The 22,986-nt window shown below is 47.2% G+C and overlaps 1 protein-coding gene across 1 annotated transcript in view; it reads left to right on the forward strand.

Moving 5' to 3' along the window:
- The window catches only part of STX8 (syntaxin 8), a 120,644-nt gene that overhangs the window by 17,055 nt on the left and 80,603 nt on the right, over positions 1-22,986 (forward strand). The window contains exons 5-6 of the mRNA XM_074160144.1: positions 1,739-1,863; positions 3,902-3,994. Coding sequence (XP_074016245.1) covers positions 1,739-1,863; positions 3,902-3,994 — 218 coding nt within the window. The remainder of the gene's footprint in view (positions 1-1,738; positions 1,864-3,901; positions 3,995-22,986) is intronic.

Genomic DNA, 22,986 nt, shown 5'->3' on the forward strand with positions numbered 1-22,986 from the left:
CTGTGTCCAGCTTTGGAGTCCTCAACACAGAGAGGACATGGACCTGTTGGAACGGGTCCAGCGGAGGGCCACCAAGATGATCAGAGGGATGGAGCACCTCCCCTATGAAGACAGGCTGAGAGAGCTGGGGTTGTTCAGCCTGGAGAGGAGAAGGCTCCGGGGAGACCTCACAGCAGCCTTCCAATATGTGAAGGGAGCCTCCAGGAGAGCCGGAGAGGGACTCTTTGTCAGGAGATGTAGTGACAGGACAAGGGGTAATGGTTTTAAATTGGAAGAGGGGAGATTTAGATTAGATATTAGGAGGAAATTCTTTCCTGTGAGGGTGGTGAAGCACTGGAACAGGTTGCCCAGAGAAGCTGTGGCTGCCCCATCCCTGGAGGGGTTCAAGGCCAGGCTGGATGGGGCTTTGAGCGACCTGGTCTGGTGGGAGGTGTCCCTGCCCATGGCAGGGGGGTTGGAACTCGATGATCTTTAAGGTCCCTTCCAACTCTAACCATTCTATGATTCTATGATTTCAAGCATGTGTGTGTACCATACAGCCTTTCAGTATATCTCACAGAGAAGGGACCTGGGCTCAATTAAGAAATAAAAAGTAAAATTAAAAAAAAAAAAAAAAGGTCTTAGTGTGATTAAAATTTTTTGAGAATTTGCCGAATCCTCAAAATGCTCTCTGTTCTTGCTTTGTTTGTGGAAGTGCTTTGGGAAAAGAACTGGGCAAAGGTAAAATGAGAATAAAATACGGAATTATAAAAAAGCAAAGCAGAAAGTAAAACCTCTTATTTCTGTCCTGCTGTTGAGGAGTTGATCTTACGGTGACTCTTACCCCAAATCTGTGTTGCAGTTTGGGTTCAAGCCACTCACTGTCTGTCAGATGATGTTTTTCTTGTAGGAGAAACGGACGAGAAGCCGAAAGGCGGAAACCAGAAATCTGCTATTGAGAAAAATATTTGAGTGGCATTTCATTTTACTGCTTCAATTTATGTGCCTTGGACACGAAAAACTTGTTTTCCATTGTAAGCGGGGAAGTGTCTATAACGCGAACAACCTCAAGTCATAATTCTTTTAAGAGAAAACCCAGAACTTGATTAGTCTTTCGTTTAAGAGCGTGTGTCTCCGGCTGATGGCTCATGTTGGTGCCGGATTAGGAAATGCAGGAGAGTAACTGTGTCCCTTCCATCCACCCTTGCCGAAATGCAGGACTGTTCCCTTTTAGGTTTGGTCAGGATGGCAGAAAATTAGTAGTCTCGGCTGATTAGCATCTGTATTAGTGTGACGATTCTATCGCTGTTGGAAGCTTTGAGGCTGTACCTCTCTGCTGCTAGAAGTTTGTTTCGACAATGACAAATACATGGAAAAATAAGTGTATTCCCAGTAACCCTGGTCGTCTTGTAGCAGTTTTGAATGCTGTGTGTTTTACATGCAAATAATATTTAATATGAATATATTATACAGCGTATGGTATACATTTCACCGTGTAGCCTATATATTTCACCACGTAGCTTAATTGTTGACTGCAAAACTAATTCTCTTCCTGCTTTACCCCTTGTAGGCAGCGTTACGGAGCCTTTATTACTGGAGATCGTGGGGCTCTCTTTGGCTCGTGTCCTCTATGATTGCAGAGAATCCCAGGGAGTGCTGTCTCTGTCATTTCCATCTCTGTCAGCCAGTCCTTGCGAGCAGAAATTTATACCATGAGTGAGTTTTGTGTTGAAAAATTACTTACCGACGTTATTTTCAGATCTAGCCTAATGACGGGAGGGGTCAAACGAGGCGTAACCAACCCGTGGCTCTTGGAAGAATCCGAGGAAACCAGAGGGCTTGGCTTTGGCGATCTCAGGCAGCAGCAGCGAAGGATCATAGAAGGTACAAGAGTCTTTCTGGTTTTTTATAAGCATCGCTAGGACTCCTGAGGAGCCCTTACTACAAAGTCAATACAATAATCTGTCCTGAAGTTTTATTATCAAATGTCAAACATAATAGTTCCAGGTGGTTGTTTTCTGTATTTGCAGGAGCGATATTGTGCTCGCAATATTCTTAACTGGAAGCTTCTTAAATCAAATTTTCAAAGACGTTACAGGGCGTCCCTGATTTTGACCATGTTCATGGTTTGGTTTGCGGTGGGGATCCCCTGACTTGCTCTGAGTGCGGTGGTGTTACTGCTGTGCTTCAGACGGGGGGATGTTACATCTCGTGTGGAATTGGAACAGGGTAAGAATTAACCTAAGCTAAAAAGGGTCTTTAGATTTTTGGCCCTCAGCATCCATAAGGAATTTTTAACTTTGGAAGTGGTGGAAAACCTCAGCCTGATGACATCAGGTGGTTCATGAGGTAACTTCATTGTAATTAAAGTATTGGAAATGATCAAATAAAATCAATTTCTGGATAAAGCCCACTTCAGCCTGCGTGTGAAACAGCATTTATAGCCGCAGTTCAGGAGAGCGGTGGGAACTCTGTTTCAGATGCTCTGGGAGATACCTCAAGCTCCAGTTTTGCTTACTGGAATCCCAGCATCACAGAATGATATGGGGTTGGAAGGGACCTCTGGAGATCATCCAGTCCAACCCCCTGCCAGAGCAGGGTCACCCAGAGCAGGTCCCACAGGAATGTGTCCAGGCGGGTTTGGAATATCTCCAGAGAAGGAGACTCCACCACCTCTCTGGGCAGCCTCTTCCAGGGCTCTGCCACCCTCACACTAAGGAAGTTTTTCCACATGTTCAGATGGAACTTCCTATGTTCAAGTTTGTGCCCATGACCCCTTGTCCTGTCCCTGGGCACCACTGAAAACAGACTGGCCCCGTCCTCCTGACACCCACCCTTTCGGTATTTATAGGCATTGATCAGATCCCCCCTCAGTCTGCTCTTCTCCAGACTAAAAGGACCCAAGTCCCTCAGCCTTTCCTCATCAGAGAGATGCTCCAGGCCCCTCATCACCTTTGTAGCCCTCTGCTGTACCCTCTCCAGCAATTCCCTGTCCTTCTTGAACTGGGGAGCCCAGAACTGGATGCAGTGCTCCAGATGGGGCCTCCCCAGGGCAGAGCAGAGGGGGAGGATGACCTCCCTTGACCTGCTGGTCACACTCTTCCTGATGCCCCCCAGGATGCCATTGGCCTTCTTGGCCACAAGGGCACATTGCTGGCTCGTGGTCATCTTGTTGTCCCCCAGGACTCCCAGGTCTTTTTCCTCAGAGCTGCTCTCCAGCAGGTCAGCCCCAGCAAGAAGAGGTGCTGGGGGCCAGACCTTCCTCCTGCTGCAGCGAAGGGGGTTCCATCCATCATGTGTGATTTCTGGCTCCCATATTGCAGCCGGCCAGTGGCAACATTGCTGCAAACTGGGATGGCAGCGGTGATGTGGATCTCGGTACAGGAGTCTCTGCAGAGCTGGTGGGAACACATCAAATTATAGCTGCCCCACAGTGTCCCTCTGTCTTGGGCTCTCCCCCAGGCGCTCCGTATCCTCTTGGAGCTTAAAATCTATTTGAATTCTTTGGTGTTTGCATCACCTGTTTGTCTTTTATTCATGTTAAAAGTTTCTTGGAAAATTTAAAAAGGCTAATCAGGGATCTCTGTGTGTGTGCCAGAAAATCTCCTGCATTTATGATTGAGTAACAGCTGAATGTTGAATTCTTGGATTTTTATTATTTTATTTTTTTTTTTTTGGGACCCTCAGCTAAATGTCCCAGCCAGAGCAGACAAATTAATTACCCATCATTCACATCATTTTAAGAGTGCTGTTGCCCTAAGGATTCATTTTCATGTTCTGCTGATGTATTTTTCTTCGTATATTTAACTCTTTAAGCGCAGAGTAGATCTCTTGCTTCACTCCTGTGTCTTTTATGGTACAAAGCCTGGCACATCAGCAATTTATTTTTTTTCATGTAATTTTATATATTTTTCTGGTGCAGAGCAAGATGCTGGACTCGATGCGCTTTCTTCAATCATATCCCGGCAGAAGCAAATGGGGCAGGAAATCGGGAATGAGCTGGATGAACAGAATGGTAAGAACGAGACTCGTAGAAACTCATTTTGCCTCACTTTTATGTAAGGTTATGATTTATTTTTTTTTGCTCCTCGTACAACTGCACTCCTTTTTGCCCACACAGTCACTAGACCGTACTGTAAAGGTTTGCAAACAACCGCTGCAGGTTCTGTCTGTGCAGGAGCTGGTTGTTTTATTGTGTTTCGCTACATACCCCCTTGTGCGTGTACGATATCTAACACCTGGTATATTTGTATCGAGCCTGCCTTTTGAAGGAGGAGATTGGTGATTATTTGTACAAAGTACAAAATTAATTTTGCACTCGGTCTTTTGCATTTTTCAGTTTTGTGGGGGTTTTTATGGCGAGCTTCTGTGCGTTGCTGGGTTTCGCGTCAGCATTCTTGTTCCCTGTCTTTCCTTATGGACTAAATGGAAGTCTTGAGGCAGTGATTAAAGGAGAAGCGTTGTGTTTGCTACACAGGATTTGGGTTTTGAAGGTTTCATGGCATTGAATGGAGGATCAAATTAAGTGCGATATTGAACTAGAAGAGTACCTATTTCCTTTAAAATGAGCCAGTATCCTAATGGGGGAATTGCTCTCCTGGTAAATGTGCTTTGTTACTCGCTTAATTGTCTGCATGACATGAACTGTCCCTAGGAGGGAGAGCGGATCCTCCAGTCTTTCTGACTTTTCATTTCTTACAATATGGTAATAGCTCAATTAGAGCCGTGGAACCCCGCCAGCTTTCTCCCCTGCACAAAGGCTTGCGCCACATGCTTTATCCTTGGGTTGTGTTGTACTTAACCACCGAGAAGGTAAATGTCCTTTTACTTGCTAATAAATGATATGCTTAAATCGGCTTCTTCCTGAACCTATTTTTCTCCCCCCCCCCTTGTATTTCTCTGCCTGTCTGTGCGGAGTGAGGGGAGGGGGGGGTGTCTCGATTAACAACCACGTAAAATAAGTACTGCTTGGGAGCTCTGTTCCAACCAAGAGTGAAATCAGGGGATGGCTTTCCCGTGTGCCCCTTGGATACACGGCTAAATCCAGGAGGGATATGAAATGTCTAGAATATGTCTTTGTTTATTAATCTTAAGGTTGTTAAGAACTGGTTTGCACAGCTGGGAGAAACTCTGCTTTAGTGGTCTTGTCAGATTTTGATCCTCTGCCTCGTGAGTAAAGACATTTTCAATTAAAAATCTCGGTTTCATAAGTTTCCTCTATTAACCGTTGTTGAAAAAGTCATATTAATTGCTTTTTTTTTCTCTAAATAGAAAACAGGTGGGAAGCATGAGCATGTTTACTAATTCTCTGTGAAACCTTGGTTTCTCATCAGGAAAATACACTGTCTGTGTCCCATTTCCCTCTGTTGGGGGTGAGGGAAGGTCCCCAAATCCTTATGGTTTTGAGCCCCTGAAGGTACTGTGTATTGTACCATGGCATTGCTGCGTGACCACCCCAGGCTTTTTCTAGCAGTGAAGCCTTGAAACATCTGTGAAATTGGGAATACATTTAACCCTCCCTTTTAGAAATAACGCAAATAATGCCAGTTTTGTTTGTCTTACAGACAGTTACGAAGCCTAGAGCCAAATTCTTAATGTTTTCTTGTGAGCTCTTTTGTGAGCTACAGGCAACTTTCTCAAAAGATGGAAATTTTGGGGAGAGCTGAGAGTAAAAAGCAGAGAGGATGGTCTGTTGCTGATGGCAGGGCAGAGCCTGGGGGGAGAGAAATCGCTGAGTTGCCTCTGCTTCTTGAATTTCGAGAATGAAACCTGCTGGCCCTGCAGAGGGTGGAGCACTGGGTCCAGTTCTGGGCTCCCCACTTCAAGAAGGACAGGGAACTGCTGGAGAGGGTACAGCAGAGGGCTACAAAGATGATGAGGGGCCTGGAGCATCTCTCTGATGAGGAAAGGCTGAGGGACTTGGGTATTTGTAGTCTGGAGAAGAGGAGACTGAGGGGGGATCTGATCAATGCCTATAAATACTTCAAGGGTGGGTGTCAGGAGGATGGGGCCAGTCTTTTTTCAGTGGTGCCCAGGGACAGGACAAGAGGGAACGGGCACAAACTTGAACATGAGAAGTTCCATCTAAACGTGAGGAGGAACTTCTTTCCTGTGAGGGTGGCAGAGCCCTGGAAGAGGCTGCCCAGAGAGGTGGTGGAGTCTCCTTCTCTGGAGACATTCAAACCCCACCTGGACGTGTTCCTGTGGGACCTGCTCTGGGTGACCCTGCTCTGGCAGGGGGTTGGACTGGATGATCTCCAGAGGTCCCTTCCAACCCCAAATCATTCTGTGATTCTGTGTTTGTAGATCTTGAAGCAATCTGAAAAAGGCAGGGAATAGTCTGACTCTGACTGGGGACCAGATCACTCAGCGCTTGGCTTCGTCACTGCCGAGCAAGCGGCTCCCGTGTTTCCTCTGACTTCATGCAATCTCTTCTGGTTTTTTTTTTGTCAATTCAGGGAGATTTTATTTTTATTTGTGGATACAGGGGGGTATGGTCGGGTGTTTCATTGCCACTGGCGCACTGGAAAAGCTGAAATCCCTAGCGATATTTTCCAGGGGCTACTTTCCCTTTGACGCATCTTATTTTATGCCCTGTGCTTCGCTACCTCCAGCCTCCCCGGGCGCTCTGCCAGCCCCGTGTCACTGTCACCCGCTCGGGCTGATGAGGATGACTGCCCTGTCATTTCCCCTCCCTCGGAATCTCTTTCCTTCCTCCTGCTGAGTGATAATGCCGTTGTCTGTGCTGTGGGGAGGCAGGGGAAGCTCATCTTCATTAAGTGCTGCATCAGTATTTCTTTTTATTCCGGTCAAATTTTCCATCAAATTGCTCGTTTCTGCGGGAAGCTTGATTTCCAGCTTGATTTTCCCTGAGCTGCTTTGGACATTCCCACCTTCCGCAACTAATTAGTGCCTTGAGCTTGTTCTGGCGTTATGATAAAATATTGGCTTAATTCAGAAGTGGCTGATGGTGTCTGATAGTTGATGAAACAGACTTTAGGGACCTGGGTGACATCATTTTCCATACAACCTGTTATTCCGGGCTGATTTCTCCCTTTCTCTGGCAGCTCAGGCTCTGTTCAGCGGAGATGTTTGCTCTTCCCAGCTCTCGGAGGTGGCTTCAGGCGCTTTCCCGTGGGTGCCAGTTGGTGTAGCTGTGCCTTTGCAGATGGGCGAGCGGTGGAGCATCCCGATTAATTATGCAAAGTTTACTTCTCCACTAGTTGGTACCTGTACATTCTTTTGTGTTTGTTAAATGACTGAAAAATGATTAAACTTTGCTTGTCCTCAGCAGTATCAATTTTTACTCCACTGGTGGGCTGCCAGGCAGTGCCACGGTGTGATGCTGGAGGTTCCTAAGAGGGCATCCTGCAAACTGTTCCAGCTGCGGTGGTCACTGGGCTCTGGAGAAGAGTTGGTCATTCTCCTTGGGTGGGCTGGGGGACATCACCCTCGCTGAGCTCCATGTCCCAACAAAGCCCGTTTATCTCCACTGAGCCTGGGCTGAGATCACAGAGTCACAGACTGGCAGGGATTCGAAGGGGCCTCTGGAGATCGTCCAGTCCAACCCTCTGCCAGAGCAGGTCCACCCAGAGCAGGTCCCACAGGAACCTGTCCAGGTGGGGTTTGAATATCTCCAGAGATGGAGACTCCACCACCTCTCTGGGCAGCCTCTTCCAGGGCTCTGCCACCCTCACAGGAAAGAAGTTCCTCCTCGTGTTAAGATGGAACTTCTTATGTTCAGGTTTGTGCCCGTTACCTCTTGTCCTGTCCCTGGGCACCACTGAGAAGAGCCTGACCCCATCCTCTTGACACCCACGCTGTAGATATTGCTCAGCATTGCTGAGATCCCTTCTCAGTCTGCCCTTCTCCAGCTGAATGGCCGCAGGTTTCTCAGTCTTTCCTCAGCAGAGGGATGCTCTGGTCCCTCATCATCCTTGTAGCCTCCTTTGGACTCTCTCCAGCAGTTCCCTGTCCTTCTTGAACTGGGGACCCCGGAACTGGTGCCAGTACTACAGCTGTGGCCTCACCAGGGCAGAGTAGAGGGGGAAGGACGATCTCCCTCGACCTGCTCGCCACGCTATTCTTGATGCACCCCAGGATGCCATTGACCTTCTTGGCCACAAGGGCACGTTGCTGGCTCATGGGCAACTTGTCCCAAGGGTTGGAGGTGGCTGCTCAGAAAAAATCTGCCCTGAGCAGATGAGTCCCATCCTTTGATTTCCTTGCGACGCATCCAAGTTTTAATTGGAGTCTCATGTCATTCTTTACTCCGATTTTCAGTATAGCTCTGTCCTTGAGATTTTATGGCTCTGTGTGAAGCCGAGGGTCCTTCCCAAACCTCCCGAGCGCAGGATTTTGCACTAATGAGTGAAGTAGAAGCAGGGTACCGGGAGACATCGGGTTTTTCCAGCCTTGGGAGCCTGCTAGCAGTGGGAGAGATGGGGGATTAGCAAAAGAATTTTCCCATCATTAATTCCAAATTTGGCCCCAGAAAACTTTCTGTAATCCTTTCATCTGTTACATTAAAAAAAAAAAAAAATTAAAAAAAAAAATGGCCTCTGGCCCTGTTGATGAGGCAATCTAATCGAGTGCAATAATTTTGGAAGAATGCTTTCAGAAATCCTGGATGCTGTTTGTTTTACCCTTATAGAGACGTTGTTTTCTCATTGTGGCGTCCTCGCCTGAGAATATAGGACTCCGCGCCGGATGGTAAATATTGGGAGCTTGCAAAATCTGTAGTGTTTGGCATTTTCAGCGTGTTGCTCTCCATTCGGTGCACGCCGTCGGGGCTGGGTTCTTTTCCTTCTGGCTCGTTTCAAATCTATGTCAGAGCACAAATATGTTCCTAAATGGATAAGCTGCAAAACCAGACCACTGTTTACATCCTTTCACTGGTCAAGTGAATGTTATATACAGAGCGAATATTCAGGGTGTTCTTAACCAAAAATGGCTCATTTTAAGTAAACAATCTGTCATAATGATGCTTTAATTACATGGTTATGTAACATTTTTGATTTCTCGTCAAAGTCCAATTTCTAAAACCAACTGAAAATTGAAGCATTATTTATTTTTATCTTTTTTTTTTTTTTTTTAAAAAAAAAAAAAAAAAAAAAAGCTTTGCAAAATAAAGGTTGCTGTCTCAACTCTGGTGGTTCCAAGCCTCCGAGGTGGACTCGGCTCACCCGTGTCAGTTCAATGGTCGAAGCCTGTGACTTGCCTGGCATAGAATTTTCGTTAGCCTGACGTGCTTCCATCAAAATGCAATTTAGAGGCTCCACCCGAGACCGGAGCCCCGTGTACGGAGAGCAGCAGGTAGAAGACAGTGAAATATTCTTGTAAAATCAGAGAGAGTGAGGGAAAGTGTTCTTGGGGATGCAGAGATGTGTTGAAAACAGCATCGGGCGCTGTGGTGCGGGAGGGATGGGATTCATCTCTCCTAGGGCAGATATCCCTGTCGGTGGATCTACAGTAAAATGCTTCTCCTGAAGATTATTTTACATGGCTATCGCATAATCAAAAAAGGACCCCTGAAGTCGTTTCACGTTTCTGTTTATTAAGACCATTTTTGCTGTAACACAAACTAATTAGCCTTGTGTATGGAATATGTATGAGTTATGAGACAGAAACCAATGGGGCCGGGGATATGTTACCTCATTGTTAGGATCAGTTTGTAAATAAGAAATGATTAAAGATTAAATTTTAAATCTCAAAAAAAAATATGTTCATCGTCTTGTCTAAACAATAGATTTTTTTTCATCATGCACAGTTACAATCCTGCGCTGCTTTGACCCCCTTCCGAGGTGGCTCGAGTCCTGCAGGCGCTGGGATTTGAAGGTGCTCGGCATTCCTGGGGAAAGGCTGAGCACCAGCAGGTTCAGGTTTTCTACAAACCTATGGAGACTCATGTGTTTTTAATATTCTGGTGTAAAATAACCATCCATAACCCGGCTGACCTCATACTATGCAGATAGATTTTTTTTTTTATTTTATTTTATTTTATTCTTTTTGTTTTGCTTCTCGAGCTTATTTTACAGAATAGAAATGACTTTGGGTTTATTGGGGAAATGTTCTGTCTTTATTGCGTGCTGTAGAGGTGGGGTTAACCCTTCTTAGGGGGAAAATTAACACCCACGTTCAGACATTGCTTTTCGTCACGAGCGATCTAAATAGTGGAATACTTTGTCTCGGTAGGAGCACTCAGAAGTTGGGGAATCACAGAATGATATGGGGACGGAAGGGACCTCTGGAGATCGTCTCATCCAACCCCTTGCCAGAGCAGGTCCACGTAGAGCAGGTTGCACAGGAACGTGTCCAGGCAGGTTTTGAATGTCTCCAGAGAAGGAGACTCCACCACCTCTCTGGGCAACCTCTTCCAGGGCTCTGCCACCCTCACACTAAGGAAGTTTTTCCACATGTTCAGATGGAACTTCCTATGTTCAAGTTTGTGCCCATGACCCCTTGTCCTGTCCCTGGGCACCACTGAAAAAAGACTGGCCCCATCCTCCTGACGCCCACCCTTTAAGTATTTACAGGCATTGATCAGATCCCCCCTCAGTCTTCTCTTCTCCAGACTACAAAGACCCAAGTCCCTCAGCCTTTCCTCATCAGAGAGATGCTCCAGGCCCCTCATCACCTTTGTAGCCCTCTGCTGTACCCTCTCCAGCAATTCCCTGTCCTTCTTGAACTGGGGAGCCCAGAACTGGACACAGTGCTCCAGATGGGGCCTCCCCAGGGCAGAGCAGAGGGGGAGGATGACCTCCCTTGACCTGCTGGTCACACTCTTCCTGATGCCCCCCAGGATGCCATTGGCCTTCTTGGCCACAAGGGCACATTGCTGGCTCATGGTCATTTTGTTGTCCCCCAGGACTCCCAGGTCTTTTTCCTCAGAGCTGCTCTCCAGCAGGTCACCCCCAACCTGTCCTGGTGCAGGGGGTTATTCCTCCCCAGGTGCAGCACCCTACACTTGCCTTTGTTAAAGTTCATCAGGTTCCTCTCTGCCCAACTCTCCAGCCTGTCCAGGTCTTGCTGTATGGCGGCAGGGCCTTCTGGTGTGACAGCCACCCCTCCCAGTTTTGTATCATCAGCGAATGCCAAAATTGAGGTTGATGGAACTTCTTGGGTTTATTTCTAGACTTAAAAAACAATCGCATGCTCTTTTCTGCAGGTCCTGCTGTGTTTTATGCACAGGACTCCATCTCTCCTGGGGTTGAATTGAGCATAAATGGTGACAATAACTATTTGTAAGGCATCTGCCTCATTTCTTCCAGGTGTGGGGAATTGTTTAGTGAGTAAAGCAGGGGTTATGAGAGGTTTCTGTGCCAGCAGCAGCAGATAAATGTTGCCTTAGAGCATAAAACTCTCTCTGCTCTTGCCCAGGAGCTGTGTGTTGGTGCTTTACCCATCTCAACTGAGCTTTTCCAGGAGATATTCCCTTCTGGGTGTCTGAGCTGGCACCGTGGGGTCTGGTTGGCAGAGGTTTTGAATATTAGCACTTAAAAGAAATAGGTGTGGGCTGTGTGTAACGAATTGTGGGATGGTTTGGGTTGGAAGGGGGATCATCCAGTCCATCCCCTGTGAAGTACCGGGGAATATAGAATCATTTGGGTTGGAAAAGACATTTAAGATCACTGAGTCCAACCGTAAACCCAACGCTGCCCAACCCACCACTAAACCATGTCCCTGAAATACATGAAAAAAAATACAAACTGCCATTTGGAAGGATAGATGAGGTTTGGTTTATACGTCTTTTTTTAAAAAGAGGTTCAAACCTCTTTTTAAAGAGCATTTTTGGAGCATCCAAAATACCCCTTAACTATTAATTTTCTTTTATTTCCTTCTGGTTTGGGGATGATGGTGTTTTGTCTCCCAAGGAAGCTGTCAAAATCAAAATACACTCGTACTTGCTGTCAGGAGGGCGGTCGTTGGAAGGTCTGGAAGGAAGCTTTTGACTCTTCAGAGCAGAGCTGGAGTTGTATGTGGTCCGTAAGGAATCCCACCTTGTGCTGGATGATGAGGATAAACCAAAATATCCGGTGTCTGTCAGGGAAGCAAGCCCTGTCTGTGTTGCCTGCTGAAGGAGCTGGGTAATGAAACCCAACGTTACACGGAGTTTGCACTGGATTGAAAAAATGTATCTACACAAACCAGTATTATTTATAGAATTTTCTAACATTTTAAGTATCTGACTTTGCTGCTTCAGCATTTCCAGTGTTTATTTATCTGTAAAATTTCCTGGTATTCTTAAAATACTGAAAAAGACCCTGAAAACTGAAAAAAAAAAACAACCAGGGAAGCCAGTGCTGTATGGATCTGTCTCCAAGCCTGGGTCAGCAGCCAGATGAGAGCACCTACACGGGGACCTCTGCAGTGTAGGCTGACAGTAATTTTCCCGGTGTTGGGTGATGGGGAGCAGCGTGAGAGAGGTGTGAGATGTCTTGCCCATGGGCTTCACGGACGGTTGCTGACAGCAGAGGTAAGAACAAAGCGTAAGCGTCTTTGTGCTGCCTTCTGGGCTCTGGTGGGATGGGTTTCCAGCAGTCAAACTGCTGGGAGAGCTCTGGCACAACAAAACCAAACTATTTGTAAGTATTGATGAGATGGAGATGAGGAGGCTGCAGTGGCTCTCACGTGAGTTCTTGTGAAGAGTCAGTTGTGTCAAGTGAGTTTGGACTTAGTTTGTGGAAGAGCCTTATGAGTAGGAGAAAAGACTTAGGTTTATTTTGACTTGAGAATGGCTTGGATGCTGTCTCATGAGACTTTCTTGTAAGTAGCCTATGGAAGCATGGATTCAAAATGAATAATCTTCAATAGATGTGACGTTGATTGGGGAATTATACTCAGAAATTAGGAACTGGTTGTTCATAGCTGGAATAGAAGTACGTCTTGAGTTGGGCTGCGTGGGTGAGTTTGGTTCTGTTTGGCTTTGTTGTGAAGGACGTGGATGATGAAGAACAGAGTGTGGTTGCTCAGCTCCTGCGTAATGCACAGGTGGGAAAGACTAGAGCTTCATTCAGAGCAATGCTAGAACTTCTCCAAATGGCCTTCAAAACTAGAGCGAAATTCAGTTGGGCTACCTGCAAAAGATGGCTTCTTTAAAGTTTAATCAAAGTAAGGATGAACATGGTGAACAGGGTCAACTCTTAAACGTTCATGAACTGTGTAATATTGTGGAAGAGGTTCCATATGAGCCAGTGTTGGTTGGAGAATGTGATCCTTCCTTACGCTTGGCCCTGAGAAGGAGACAGCGTGTAGGCTGGGCCAGAATTTTGCCAAGGTAACGTGGACCTGGGGAGAGGGCCTGGAGGATGGGCAAAAGTGTGGTTTGAACCAGTGAGGTATGACCACCAGGAAGGATGAGCTGCTGGGGGGGCTGAGTTTAAAGAAGAGACGGCTGAAGTGGGAACACAAGGGTCTTGAAGAATGGAACAAGGTGGTTTGAGAGGGGGGAGAGAAGGCTTTTGGTAACGGGATTGAGCTCGGTTCAAAAGGAGCAGGAAAGTCCTTCTAATGGCAGCGGAGGGCCTGTGTCAGGAGGTTGGGAAGTCCCTGTCATGGGATATCTTTGAGAACGTGTGTTGTTCCTGGCAGCTTGAGCTGGGTTAGAGCAGGAGATGGACGAGACAACTTCTTCCTTTCTGTTGTGACCTTCTCTAGCTCTTCTTTCCTATCTCTTCTGCAGCTTGGCTTCCTTCAGACTTCTCATTCTGCTGCTTTTATTGAGTTGATCTTTAATCTCCCCTTCTGGATGTCTAACCCTCACTTTGGAAGCCGCCTGTTGGTATTCCAACCTTCTTGCTCAACTACTTCCCCTTCTGGGTCCTTTTCCATCTCCCTCTCACTTCTGGGTGTCCTCCTGTGGAAATGTTGGGTCCTGTGGCCACTGGAGAATCTTACCATGGCAAAACCAGCATTGTTCTGAAACGGCTGAGATACTTTGGCTGCAACTTGAATTCATTTTTTTAAAATTCATCTGGAAGCAGACATCCAAATGGGGAATCCTGAGCCCAAGTCGTTAAAAGTTTTTCATCGTTTTAAGCGACCAAAAATAAGGCCTTTTCATGGGAAGCAACAAATGGCCTTAATAGCGGGTCGTGCTGCTGGGCCTGTGTGTGTATTTTTGTTCCTCTCTGTGTACACATAATACTGGGAGATGATACTTGTGTTTTCAGTATTTTTTTACAGTGCTTTCAGTATTTTTTTTACAGCTGGAGGGGGTGTTTACAGACCCAGATAAACCAGCAAGGCCCGACCTGGATGAGGATCAAAGCCTCGCACTTCTGCAGCGGGACTGGGCTCCTCCGTGCTCACACTTACACACAATGAGCCCGTCTGGCCTCTTGGCACGCTTTGCTTTTTTCCTTGAATAGTTCAAGCCGTAAAATAACTGTTCAACATTTGTCTTCTCAATTATGTGGATTTTTCCACAGTTAGTCAGTCCCTACCTCACCCACACCGCGGTGGGGAGGGGGAAGCTGTCTGCCTTCATCTGTCTTCACGGGCATCAGAAATGCTGGAGAAATTACCGCCGAGGAAAAATGAGTTTCTAACTTTCTTTTTTTTTTGGTGTGTTTTTTTTTTAAGCCTTTCAGGATTTCTCGATAAGAATTATGACCTTAAACATCTTGTTTGTTAAGTCCTGTCTTTAGTTTTCTAGCAGGGCTTTCGGGGAGCTTTAGTAAGGATAGAAGCCTCCGCTTTTAACGAAAGAGAGTTTCCCATCTGCTTCTGCAGGCATTTGATTTCAACTGTTTAAAAAGAAAACAAAACCTGGCTGTAACTGTAGATATTTCAACACTCTGATGATTTTTTTTTTTTTTTCTTCCGTGTTAATTTAGCTTTTCCCCCTGTTCAAAAAATAATCTCAAATTGAGAGCTTAGAGAGGGGTTTATTTTCCGAGCCTGCTTTCTTGGGGTGACTGTCAGGTGTCGTAAAGCAGCAGAAAGGCACAAACCCCGTCTGTTCTCCTTCACAGCCCCTTTTTGGTAAATCACGTCCCCGCCTGGGAGCAGCTAAAATGATAAATCCTGCCCTTCCAGCCGCTGCTCACGGAAAAGAAAGGCAGGAAATAAATTGTCCCGTGCAGAACAGCCTTTGCTCGAAGATCTAGGAAACGTGTTACGGGAGTGTCTCTATAATTTTATTTATTTTACCCTCGTAGTTAATACCAAAGCGTTATATCTGGCTTATTCTCCTTGAGTACTGTCCCTCTGGTTTTTGGCTGAATCAGGGAAGGTTTTAATTGCTCGTTAGAGACGAGGTCCCAAATGCTTTCTCGCTGCTCCGTGTGTTCGGTGTGAACAGGACGCGGCCGCTTCAGCACTTTCGAACGATGACATAGCACTGCAATACTTTATTCTCGAATCGTTAAGCACCACTTAGGCTAAAAATAATGTTTTATTTTTAAATATTTGCTATTTGTGGCAGTGAAATGCAGCTCGAGAGTTTATACTTCAGTTTATACTTTCAAAGACTAACTTTAGTGCTTCCTCTGTCCCTTCCCCTTTTCAGAGGACTTTTGGAGGATTTATGAGGGGGGGAAAAAGGAGGCAACTGCTTTGTCCGACATTATTTGGTGACTCGCTGGCCTGGGCATTATTGGGAAGAAGGTGATACTCAGGCGTAGAAGGAAGTCATGCTTGGTAGGAACCATATGCTCTTGCGTCATGGTGATTTTGGTGAGTGGGCTCTTGGATGCTTAATAGGCTTTTAATAGATTTCCCAGAAAATGTGTAGGGTCGAAACCTGAACGGTTACAACACAAGAGAGAATAAGAAACCCGTGTTTCTGGGCATGTTGTTATGGTGAGGTATTGCTGGAATCCGAAGAGTGCTTTGAACTGGATTTACTCACCACCAAGCGGGTTGGTGAGCACTCTGTTGCAGATTCTCCTGGTTTTCCCATTACCTCCGAGCGTGCTCCCAGCTCATCTCACCTCTTGTCCATGCAGGAAGAAACTGTCCTCACTCTCCTGTTTTCGTAGACATGGAGTAGAATATATTGCTTCTCCGATGCTGATGTTTTAGAGTCATAGAATGGTTTGGGTTGAAAGGGACCTTAAAGATCATCTCGTTCCCCACCCCCTGCCCCAGGCAGGGACACCTCCCACCACACCAGGTTACTCCAAGCCCCCTCCAACCTGGCCTTGAACCCCTCCAGGGATGGGGCAGCCACAGCTTCTCTGGGCAACCTGGGCCAGGCTCTCACCACCCTCACAGCAAAGAATTTCTTCCTGAGATCTCATCCATAATCTCCCTTCTTTCGGTTTGAAACTTTTCCCTCTCATCCTATGGCTCCCCTCCCTGATCAAGAGTCCCTAACCATCTTTCCTGGAGCCCCTTGAGGGACTGGAAGGGGCTCTAAGGTCTCCCCGGAGCCTTCTCTTCTCCGGGCTGAACCCCCCCAGCTCTCTTAGCCTGTCCTCACAGCAGAGGGGCTCCAGCCCTCAGAGCATCTTGTGGCCTCCACTGGATCCACTCCAACAGGTCTGTGTCCTTCCTGTGCTGAGGCCCCAGAGCTGGACACAGTCCTCTGGTGATTATGGCTTATTGTTTCCAAAATCACTGGTACTGTCTTGTTCAATGTTGGACTGGTGTCCGTCACAACTCAAAATATCCAGCAGTATTTGTTGCTCCCAGAGAAGTTGGGCTTGGGCTGAGACAACAGCAACAATTCCTGGGCGCAGCACTGCGGGTGCATTCCTCATGCCATTTTTAAGCATTGGGTGTTGGATTTTAAAGATAATTTAAGTGCCAGAGTTTTGCCGATAGATTTTGTTGGAGCTGGTTTTTTTATAGAGGGTTTTTAGCCTCTTCTGTGTTAGACCTTTTTCTTTTGTGGCAGGTACGGATAGTGTGAAACGGAGTTTGGATACAGTGGTGTGGAGTTGGGGTGAGGTGGTAGAGCATGATGAGGTTCTGAGTTGGAGGTGGGTTGAGATCAGGGCAACCCTTCCTGTAGCCTGGTGGGTCTGTACCTGATGTATGGTGAGACATTCAGAGCATGTGCAGCAGCAGGTGGGGGCCTGGCTGGACGCAGTGGTAGATTCATAGATTGGTGCAGGCCGGAAGGGACCTCCAAAGGTCATCTGGTCTGACCTTCCCACAGTCAGCAGGGACACCCCCAACTAGACCAGGTTGCCCAGGGCCTTGTCGAGCGTCACCTTAAATATCTCCAGGGAAGGGGCCTCAACCACCTCCCTGGGCAACCTGTTCCAGTGTTCCACCACCTTCAGAGTAAAGAACTTTTTCCTAATATCAAATCTAAATCTCCCCTTCTCCAACTTAAAGCCATTGCCCCTCGTCCTGTCACTGCAGGCCTTTGTAAACAGACTGTCTCCAGCCTTCCTGTAGCCCCCCTCAGGTACTGGAAGGCCGCTATTAGGTCTCCCCGGAGCCTCCTCTTCTCCAGGCTGAACAGCCCCAGCTCCCTGAGCCTGTCCTCGTAACAGAGGTGCTCCAGCCCCCTGATCATTTTGGTGGCCCTCCTCTGGACCCGCTCCATCAGGTCCATGTCCTTTCTATATTGAGGGCTCCAGACCTGCACACAGTACTCCAGGTGAGGTCTCACCAGAGCAAAGTGGCAGAATCACCTCTCTGGATCTGCTGGCAACACTTCTCTTGATGCAGCCCAGGATGGGATTGGCCTTCTGGGCTGCGAGAGCACATTGCCTGCTCATGTCCAGCTTCTCGTCCATCAGCACCCCCAAGTCCCTTTCCTCAAGGCTGCTTTCTAATACCTCATCCCCCAGTCTGTATTGATAACGAGGATTGTTTCTTCCCAGGTGCAGAACCCTGCACTTGCTTTTGTTGAACCTCATGAGGTTCATCTGGGCCCACCTCTCCAGCCTGTCCAGGTCTGTCTGAATGACATCCCGTCCCTCTGGTGTATCCACAACACCACACAGCTTGGTGTCATCTGCAAACTTGCTGATGGAGCTCTCAATCCCTCTATGTCGTTGATAAAAATGTTAAACAGTACCGGTCCCAGCACAGACCCTTGAGGGACACCACTTGTCACTGCTCTCCATCTGGACTTCAAGCCATTGAGTACCACCCACTCCCAGTGGTGCTGGGAAAATCCCTTCCAGACTGGTGCTGAGCCTCATACAGAGGAGGGCAACGAAGCTGGTGAAGGGCCTGGAGAATAAATCGTACGAAGAACGATTGAAGGAGCTGGGACTGTTTAGTTTGAGGAAGAGGAGACTGAGGGGTGACCTCATCACTCTCTACAACTACTTGAAAGGACACTGTAGAGAGGTTGGTGCTGGGCTCTTCTCACAAGCAAATAGCGATAGAACAAGAGGGAATGGCTTCAAGCTGCAACAGGGTAGGTTTAGACTGGACATTAGGAAACAATTCTTCACAGTGAGAGTGATCAGACACTGGAACGGGCTGCGCAGGGAGGGGGTTGAGTCACCATCCTTGGATGAGTTTAAGAGTCACTTAGATGTGGTGCTGGGGGATATGGTGTAGGGAGAAACTTTGTAGAGTAGGGTAGATGGTTGGACTCGATGATCCCAAGGGTCTTTTCCAACCTAGATGATTCTATGATTCTATGATCTCAGACCCAGCGCTCCTGAAACGCGGATCTACTCGTAGCGTCTGTACTGAAAATCGATAGACCCTGTGACGTTTAGCAGTCTCTGGGTGGTTTGGGTTCTTCGCTGATCTGTTCTGCAATAAATAACCGTTCCATATGGAATCGCTTCGGGAATCGGCACCTCTCAGGACCAGAAAACCAAATGCAGCATCTTGCGATGCTCTGCCCGTGGCGGGAACAGAACGCGGGATGGAGCTGGCTGCTGCGAGCGCCTGCGTGCAGACGGATCTCTGTTGTGTGGGATCTCAGTGGGAGACGGGGCTTTCTCGCTTGTTTAAATGCTGCTTAGATATTTGTAAAATCTGGAAATGGCAGGTAACCCTTGGCTGCGCTCAGGCATTGAATCGATTGATATGGAAATGCGTGTTGTTCATGGCAGGAGCTGGAAGCAGAACTAAGAGCGCTGGGAACAGTTGCTTGCTCAAAGCTACATTTCAGTCGTAAACATAATTAGTGTGACATAAACACGGGCTGCTTTTAAAACGGTGGCGTTGATATCTTGAAGCATCTTGAGATCACTTAGTACGACTATTTTATCTGTTTTTATAATCATTATTATAATAAATAAAATAATAAAGTAGCTTCCTTGCAGGCTTGGGTGGAATAAGTTTTATGAGCATAACCTTTTTTGGCTTGCTGAGGTATTAAAATGTGTTTTATCCCTATACATCCCAACACAAATAAGATGATATAGGTATATATCATCTCTATATATAGATGATATATCTATTTATCTATCTATCTGTATATATATAGATATATGGCTTGTGCCATGTATTGTGAAAAATCCTCTGCCTCGCTGCCCCGCTCTGGGCCTTTTCTCTTGCCCCCCCCCGGTCTCTAGGTACGGATGTGATGTGCCTGTTGCCCCCCGTGAACTGCTTTTGTTGTTGGACGTCAAGAACTAGAATAATCCTCCGGTGTGACAGTAGGACAGGTCCTGGACATGGATTCAGACAAGATTCCTCTTTACTCTCTCCCAACAGTTTTGTAAGAAACATTTTCACATGAAGGGAATAAATCATATCCTTGATAAAATATCCTAAGGATCTGGGAGTCCTGGTGGATACTAAACTACCCATTAGCCAGCAATGTGCCCTTGTTGCCAAGAGGGCCAATGGAATCCTGGGCTGCGTAGGGAAGAGTGTGGCCAGTAGGTCAAGGGAGGACATTCTCCCCCTCTACTCTGCACTGGTGAGGCCCCAACTGGAATATTGTGTTCAGTTCTGGGCTCCCCAGTTCAAGAGAGACAGGGAACTACTGGAGAGAGTCCAGCGTAGGGCAACTAAGACGATTAAGGGATTAGAGCATCTCCCTTACGAGGAAAGGCTCAAAGACCTGGGGCTCTTTAGGCTGGAGAAGAGAAGGCTGAGGGGAGACCTTATCTATGGTTACAAGTACCTAAAGGGTGGGTTGAAAGATGATGGAGCCAGACTCTTTTCAGTGGTTTCCAGCGATAGGACGAGGAGCAACGGGCACAAGCTGGAACATGGGAAGCTCCATTTAAATACGAGGAGAAACTTCTTTCCGGTGAGGGTGCCAGAGCCCTGGAACAGGCTGCCCGGCGAGGGTGTGGAGTCCCCTTCTCTGGAGATTTTTAAGACCCACCTTGATGCAGTCCTGAGTGATGTGCTCTGGGCAACCCTGCTTTAGCAGGGAAGTTGGGCTAGATGATCTCTAGAGGTCCCTTTCAACCCTGACAATTCCATGATTCCGTGAAAATATACCATAATATGAGCCGTCTGGCGTGGCAGTGCAGGGGCACTATCAAACCTGGCTTTGGGCTTTGGAGATCGCATTGTTCTGAAATAGCTCCAGCGCTGTTTGATCTCAAAATTTTGTTGGAAACTTTCTCATAGAACCAAGTTTTGCTGAAAAACGCTGGTTCAAGTCCAGAGTCTTTAGTCTGAAACATCTGGGCCTGGCAGGTTTTTTTCCAGGCTCAGGGTAGGAATTCAAGGGATACCTTTGTCTGCGAGAAAGGGATGGGTTTGCCCCTGGGATGGCGAGGCCATGGGGTTCCTGGTTCTGAAGGAGGATGCTCGATGGATTGACCGGGGACCAGAGACCCCAGGGTCTCCGATGCCGCTCGGCTGAACCTGTGACATCAATGTCCCCTCAGTGCTCGCAGAAATGCTGGAAGGAATATTGGTTTCAGGCACTGCCAGAGATTTCAGGAGGTTGGTTTTTGGTCGGTTTTGGGCAGACTCCACGTAAAAATAAGGTAATATTTGGCATAAACTCCCAAAATGTTTTTTTCTATATAACTCTGACTTCTGTGTTTATGGTGCCGTGTTGAAACTAGAGAGAGCAGCGACACGAGACAACCCACTGCCACTGGCAACGCCAAAGCGGTGTGTTGGTATCCGACTGCAAACGCACACGGTCGTGGTGCCCTGCGACGGCGCTGGGGAGGTGATTCCTGTCCCCTTCCTCCCTTTGCAAAGGCGGCAGAGCCTTTATTTGGGGACCCTTTTTTTTGCAGAGCCTTAAATTTGGGGGTGGAGGGGAGAGGAGATTTTTGTTTCTTACTGGTGGGCTGTCATGGGCTTATTTTTTTTCGGAATTATAATATTCTTTATAATCAGAATTATAGTGGGGAAAAAGACGATTTTTGGGAAGAAACTTGGGAATTATTTATTTTGCTGTGTTGAAACTAATTGCTTTTATGTTGCAGAGGTGTAGTGTCTCTGCAGCGGCATAGATGTGTAATGGAGGGGACTGAGATGGTCCTTAGTCTGAGGAAAAATCCATCATGGCTTGGTTGAGCTCTGAGATCTCCTTGAAGATGCTCTGATGCAGATCTGTTAATTTGTCCTCTTCGTTTTCTCCAGCTAAGGTTTCCCTGGGCCAGCTTTGCGTCGGGCCTGCAGGAGTGAGGACAACTTAGTCCTGGGGTTGGGCTCATCAGGGGCAGAGAAAGCAGGAGATGCCCATTGACATGGTGGCATTCACAGGAACAAGCTGCGAGCCAGGACGGTGTCACAGGGAGGGATCCTTCCAGGCTGGGGGAGTCCGGGACAGTGTGCCAAGGAAGCTGAGGACATTGGGGTGGTACCTCTGAATTTTGGTGTTCTTTGTCTCTTGAACACAACACAGGAAGGACATGGACCTGTTGGAATGGGCCCAGTAGAGGGCCACAAAGAGGATCAGAGGGATGGAACACCTCTCCTATGAGGACAGGCTGAGAGAGTTGGGGGGGTTCAGGCTGGAGAAGAGAAGGCTCCGGGGAGACCTCATAGCAGCCTTCCAGTCCCTGAAGGAGGCTACAGGAAAGATGGGAAGGTACTCTTTGTCAGGGAGTGGAGCAATAGGATGAGGGGTAACGGTTTTAAATTGAAAGAGGGGAGATTTAGATTAGATACTAGACAGAAATTCTTTGCTGTGAGGGTGGTGAGACCCTGGCCCAGGTTGCCCAGAGAAGCTGTGGCTGCCCCATCCCTGGAGGGGTTCAAGGCCAGGTTGGACGGGGCTTGGAGCAACCTGATCTGGTGGGAGGTGTCCCTGCCCAGGGCAGGGGGTTGGAACTGGATGGTCTTTAGGGTCCCTTCCAACTCTAACCATCCTATGATTCTATAACTCCTGCATCCCACCTGGGCATCCTGCTGATGTAGCTCTGCTTGTGGTTAGGAAGGAGCTCAGTTACCTGCTGTTATTTTGGAATATCAACATTTTCCGTATCCCCGTGTTATCTGGTTGCTATGCAACAGGGTGTGGGTATCACATTACTGTAATTGGGTTTTCAACCAGTGTTTGTAGATAACGTGGGGTTTTGCCAAAGAAAATTAGCAGTGTGAATTCAACTCTAAAGTGGCCTTCCGAAACATGATATTTTAAATGAATAGAAAATCAGATAAGCTGGGAGGAAAGCTTCCTCCTGGTTGAGCTTAGGACATAGACTACTTTTTATGTAATAGTTCCCATTATAAAGAAGTATTTTTCACTTGGAAATTATTATTGGGACCGAGCTGCCTCCGAGCCCCAGCCTGTGGCTGGAGAGAGAAGGCTGTAGCGTGGTCCACGTCCATGTGCTAATGATCAAAAGAGCTTGTGAGAATTTGGGCTGGATTACGCTGGTATTGGCACATCTGTGTGGCAGCTGGGGTCAGTGTTGATCAGTTGGTTTTTTCCCACTGTTTTATGGTACTTCACTAATCACAGGTAATTGTACTGGTGCTTAAACTTGAATAGAGCCTATTTAGCTTAAGTGTAGTACTTTCCACTGGTTAAGCTGTTGTGACTTCACTTCTTGCGGAAAAAACTCCATTTGCTGCTCTGTTACAATAGGAGCTATAATGGTTTTGCTTATGGGTAATGTGGGTGGTGTGTTTTCAATGAAAGGAAAATTACTTTCATAGTTGGAGACCACAAGACTTTTGTAAGGGAAGGTCTGAAGGTTTGTGTGT

The sequence above is a fragment of the Numenius arquata genome, chromosome 17 (assembly GCF_964106895.1).
Source record: "Numenius arquata chromosome 17, bNumArq3.hap1.1, whole genome shotgun sequence".
Classification (NCBI taxonomy): domain Eukaryota; kingdom Metazoa; phylum Chordata; class Aves; order Charadriiformes; family Scolopacidae; genus Numenius; species Numenius arquata.